Source organism: Varroa jacobsoni, unplaced genomic scaffold (genome assembly GCF_002532875.2).
Source record: "Varroa jacobsoni isolate VJ856 unplaced genomic scaffold, vjacob_1.0 contig02940, whole genome shotgun sequence".
Lineage (NCBI taxonomy): Eukaryota > Metazoa > Arthropoda > Arachnida > Mesostigmata > Varroidae > Varroa > Varroa jacobsoni.
In genome coordinates this window covers 36,210-41,677 of record NW_019214916.1, presented here as the reverse complement: position 1 = coordinate 41,677, position 5,468 = coordinate 36,210, and the positions used below count along the sequence as shown (strand labels likewise).

The window sequence follows — 5,468 nt, the reverse complement described above, 5'->3', positions numbered from 1 at the left end:
ATATATATCTACGTAATAAGTGTAAATAATACATTAATAACACCTAGAAAATCTCACTTGCGTCTCTTACACATATATATATATATATATGTATATGAATAATGTTGGGAGGAGCTTAGCTTTTCTGTCTCTCAATTCGAGCTAACTAAATTTTCCCTCGGATACAACGAAGACCGGACGAGATGTTGATTTGTCAAAGTCGTTTTTGCGATAAAGACTAAATTCATTCAGTCATCAGTGGTTGAAAAAACCATTGTCCCATCCCGGACTGACGATGCCACCCATCATTTGATGTTCGCCTCATTTGATGATCTGTTATTGTATTTAAGGCGCTGTGGTCCACATGTAAAAATACTTCCATTTGATCCCTTCCAATCACCATCATAGTTCCCCACCGTTTGTGCGATATATATTGACATATATATCGTTTTCTATTTTCCTCTTTAAAGACAATGTACAATTTATGTTTTATGATTTTATAACTGTTTCCACGTATTTTACTCATCATCGCTTTGCTTTCTCGCGTGTGATGCCGCTTTAGACGTCCGCTAAGTGTGTTCCTTGTATTGTGATAACACAAGGATTCATCGTTTTCGTGCTTGTTGCTACTTGAAACTTTTTTTTTACGTTTATAAACACAAAGCTGCAGAAAAATCTCACTAGGTTTGTTTCTTTCTTTTACCGTAGCGTCAGAGAGGTACTATCAGTCCTCTGCGCGCACCAATTCTCACTGCTATTATTATTAACAACAGCAGTGCTGTTATCTCACTATCCGTTCTGGGATCAATATTATCCGTTGACCGCTTTCGAATTCTCTTGGGAGACATAATATCGGACACAGACACGCATGCAGATACTCATGTATCATTCAGACTGATGTATGCGCACCCCTAATCGGTAACTTACTCCTGACTCCGCGTTGCAACTGCCATCTTACATAGTACTATAGGTTTGCTGTGATAAGATCTCTTTCTATGTTAAAGAACTTTCTCATTTCGCGCTTACTCACATTCTATGACAGGAGTTAAAGAGGTCAGTAGATTTTCTACTGATCCTGGTGGCTCATACTGTTTGTTTACGCAGAGTTCAGACATTCTCCGCAGATCTACCGACGAGAGCAGACGCTAAATGGCGGCTCGCTCGTTTGTCGATGGCTCGAACAATCCAAATTGCTCTGAGAACTCGGTTTGTTCATTTCAGGGCCAGCACTCTCAATCATATTCTGTCTACTTGTAGCTGATTGATGAACTTTGTGGTTTCTTAACTTAACAGTCCGTGATTTGACTTCTACGACTACCCCGCAGTAGTTCGGGCGTGCTTCCCGTACATCTGAACATCGGCACCTTCATATCGTTTTCCACTCTTTCGCTTTACTCTTCCCCTTCTTTTTATAGCTTCACTTATTCGATTGTTGCATTAGTTGCTATTCTGTTTTCGTACTCAATTATGAGCTTTTTCAACGTTTGTGATTGCGTCAATCTACGGCGTGCAATGAATAGCAATGCAGTTTAGCGCTGTGTTGCAGCATGAGCCCATGTGCACGTATGACTGTACACAGCTCCTTGCTTTGTTACTGCTTCATTGTAGTTATGCCAATTTCATTCAGGGCTCGCAGTGGTGCGATCGTTTGTAGGTGTTAGTAGTTTAGTCGATTCAAACAACGGGATGACCATTCAGAGTTTCCGCCAGTATTTATTTTGTATCATACTGTATGAAGCGCTATCGGCTTTCAGACGGGATCGTTCGGTTTGATCCTCTACATTCATTGTACACGATTCCGACATTGACGTGCTATTTGATGCAGCTGCCACACAGAGCGATCCTTTGTCCTGGTTGTCATGTCTCCTCGGGACCAGAACCTGGCTGGCGATTGCGCAAGCAAGCGAAAAACAATAGGAGAATAATTTTTTCGGCAGAACAGAGTTCTGATCGCTCTAGGAATCGATAAACGTCACTAATGGTGTGAGGTACTAAAGCGATCTTCGTTTATTCTTCGACCAGATGCCTATGTAAAAGCTCGTGAGTTCTTGAAGACTAATTGGCCTCCACGGCAAAATGAGGAATTGGAAAAAATATATTCATATTAAATGGTGGCTACTGGTATCCTGTTACGCCATATTATTCTAGTTCAGATAAATTTTTTCGCTGGTTCAAGCTTAGCTTGTCGCAGGGATTTTCCCTTTAGAGATCGAGTGGGTGGCCGAACTCTGTTGTTATTTCACGGATCCAGTCAAGGTATCTGGGCACATTTGTGTAGATGCCGGGAAGGTGCGGCTGGGCGCATTTGATGCCCCACGATACTATACCGGCAACAAACCACGGTCCACCAGACCCCGTTCTGAAATATCAAAAGAAGATATGATTATTATAAATCGTTATCATATTCAGTGACATAGGTATGGTAATCGTGTCAGCGTGCTTTGTGTACCTTTATAAAACAAGAAAACAAAGATTGTGAGAATTATCGGATATACATCTGTACACTGTAGTTTCGTGGGTACTGGATACACATGCACGGTAGATTCTTCCGAAAATATACATTTAATCAGCGGGTGCCGAGCGATATCTAGCAGGCCAATATAAACGTTTATAGTTAATACCATCGAAGTTTCGTGGTTCGATTTAGCGTCTTCACATCGAACGTACTCAGTGACTGCGCTTAATGCGCTCATAGTTGTCAAGTGTTGATAACAACTTTGTAGAGGTGAATTTAGATGAATCCGTTAAAGAAGTCGATCGTATGTTACTTCAGCAAAATCATCATTGAGTCTAGCAGAAGTTTTACATTTAGTCTGGAGCACACAATTATGACATCAACCTCTGTCTTGGAATATTTACCGCGTTAACTAGATGTTGGCGGAAAATTTTAAATATGAGAAACTAAGTGATCACCTGCCCTTCCGCGATTTGACTAGCCTGATTTTGTTAACCTTGTGGCCTATCGTACTGACCTTTTCTGTAATGAGATCAATTTTAGTTCACCGTAGATACAACTAACTTTCTGTACCTCTGTAGCCTTGTATAAGTTTGTTGGATCGCCGGCCGATCTTTGCTAATGATGGCGGAACTTTTTGAAAGTTAGCCTGTCTCAATGCATGCTATTATATATAATTCTCAATCAGCACGCAGACAACTCTATAGCTCATTGTCAAGATGTTCCGCCATGTCCATAGATAAAGTTTGGTAGAGAAAAACAAGGAGAGGCTCGTGGCTGTATTTTCATGCCTAATTCTTTCAGAGATGGTTCTCTCTAATGGTAAACTCAACGCATCAGCATAATTGCTCTAAAAACATATAGACACCGTTATGTAATGCCTCACTCATCGAAATCTGCTTACGTAACTGTTGAATTGTTTACATGTACAAAAGACGCCGTAGACGGTGATTTTCGTAGTAACCTAGCTACTGAACAGCAGTGCGTTACTCTTAAGTTTTTTTCTATCGACAAACCATCGGGGATTCTTAAAAAAGTCTGCGAAACTGAAGGACTCACCTGCAGACGAGCGGCCCACCAGAGTCACCTTGGCACGCATCCTTCTGACCCTCAGCATAGCCCGCACATATCATTGAATCCGATATTAGTATGTCTTCCTGAAAATATCAAATCAATTGCTGACACTAGCGATTACATAATTTAGAGCCAAGGTACATTGCTTCCAAATGTACTAAAAGGTAAAAAAGTAAAAAAAAAAAAGAAGATACTTCCAAAATCCAAACGCATTCTGATAAGGAATAGCAAATATTACCATATCTAGAAGTCACATATTTAAATTCATAAAATAAAATATCGTAGTAGACCTGTCTTTGTTGACACAAACTGGTCCATCTATGAAGATCTATTTTGACGGTGCTTATAGAAGGCCTGTTTTGGCCACATAAAAATGTTTTTCTATTCTAGTACGTTGTCTGTGGCAGGAGGTCTTTGGTAGCAGCTTAGGCTTGAGTATTTGGAATCATTCGAAAGATTTAAAATAATTAAATTTAAGACGGTTTCGTATGGGACAATTGTTGTTCGAAATAAATCTGAGGGCAGATTTCGCAGCTGACACGTACCTTCATGTACCATCCTTGGCAAGTCTCAAAATCAACAATAGGCACGTCAACCTCGTGGATGACCATATTATATTCAGCGTCTGTAAATTGAGTAGTAAATGCTAGTAAGTTATCGACCTTATGCATGAACAGTAATTATATGAGAATAATTTACTGTAATATAATAAAAAGAATCATAAGGTCTAGTCAGTAATTTACAATATGCCAGGTTACAGCTTGAAAATGCTTGTGTTCGATTGCCGGCTTGACTAACCGAAGAAAACGGTTATCCTCTGGTTAAAATCCTGCATCACGATACTAGATAAGTATACGTGTATTTGAAGCATCATGTACCGCGCGTTAATTGGACTTCAACGTATCGGAGTAGGAAACTTTGGTTATCTACATGAGTTAATCAAAATAACTCACAGCGGTCGTTTTCGTGACCTGTTCAATCAATCAGTTTCCCTACGAATAGACTCCGATTAAGAAAAACATTTTCGACGCTCAAACGCCGTTATGGGTAAGTTGCTTTGCCAACTTATCCGTATGGCAAAACCGTTTTATCTTTTGTGTATTGTATTACACGTCAGGTTAATTGGAATATGGTTGCTGTTTCGGTTTAGATGCTCGCTTTTTCATTTACGGTCCAGTTATTTTTTTGTTGCTATATATGATTAGAAAGCGCCTCCTTTACTCTATTGTGACTCTGTTGTATAGTGAACGGAAGTTCGGGATTCGAAAGTGCAAACTCCAGGTGAACAAAAGCGCGTCTTCAACAGAACTCAATCACTAGAGCTATAAAAAATGACCTGCATTCAGTGACTCTCATCAGTTATCTTCACACACTTGAGAGCTCAAGTATTCTATAATAGTGAATGAAACGTAGCTCCTTATTGCTTCTTAATAGGTTGCCATGACCAACAGTAACGCACAAAAGTGTTATAGTTGACGAAAAGTGACGCCTCAATGTCAATATAAATCGTAGCAAGGAATAAGTGGCTCCGGAATGGGCGTTACGCCGAATCTCCTTCTGACCAAAACCACGATTCGCGTTTGAAGGGACTGGAGGAGGCTTATCAACTGGAGACATTTGATAAAACAACAGACGGTCGACCAGTTGACCCAATAAAGAAAGTTGCGTGCGGTTGTAGGGAAAGCGGGTCGATGAAATCGAGCCCCAGGCAAGGAAGCAGGACATGGGAATATCGGTGATCTGCCAGCGATTTCGGATCGCCCAAAGTGTTACGGAAGTGCAGTGATGTGTGAGCACCGATAGCTCACGGGCCGAAGAGGAATAGGAAAAATAGACAAAATCATTAGTGCGCTACTTTGTTCGCTGCTTTGAAACTTACGTCTGATTTGAGAATTAGAACTTTTTAGCTAACTTAATATGAATATATGCTTTATTTATTTCGTGAACCTTGCAACATCGG

General features: G+C 40.3%; 1 protein-coding gene across 1 annotated transcript; it reads right to left on the bottom strand.

Annotated features, from left to right (window-relative positions):
* Window positions 1–14: 14 nt before the first annotated feature.
* LOC147751830 (serine protease 30-like) lies at window positions 15–4,192 on the bottom strand. Its single transcript, XM_086973361.1, has 3 exons — window positions 4,054–4,192; window positions 3,494–3,591; window positions 15–2,338 (listed from the first exon to the last, which is right to left on the bottom strand). The coding sequence occupies exons 1-3, from the start codon at window positions 4,177–4,179 to the stop codon at window positions 2,182–2,184; spliced, it is 381 nt and encodes a 126-aa protein (XP_086829487.1). The 5' UTR covers window positions 4,180–4,192; the 3' UTR covers window positions 15–2,181.
* Window positions 4,193–5,468: the final 1,276 nt, after the last annotated feature.

Bases quoted from the DNA above. Each gene is read 5' to 3' on its own strand.
- LOC147751830 (XM_086973361.1), bottom strand. From the start codon at position 4,179: ATGCATAAGGTCGATAACTTACTAGCATTTACTACTCAATTTACAGAC. The intron at 3,592-4,053 runs GTACGTGTCAGC...TGATATTTTCAG, and splicing joins GCCAAGGATGGTACATGAAG to GAAGACATACTAATATCGGA. The intron at 2,339-3,493 runs GTGAGTCCTTCA...TTGATATTTCAG, and splicing joins GGTGGGCCGCTCGTCTGCAG to AACGGGGTCTGGTGGACCGT.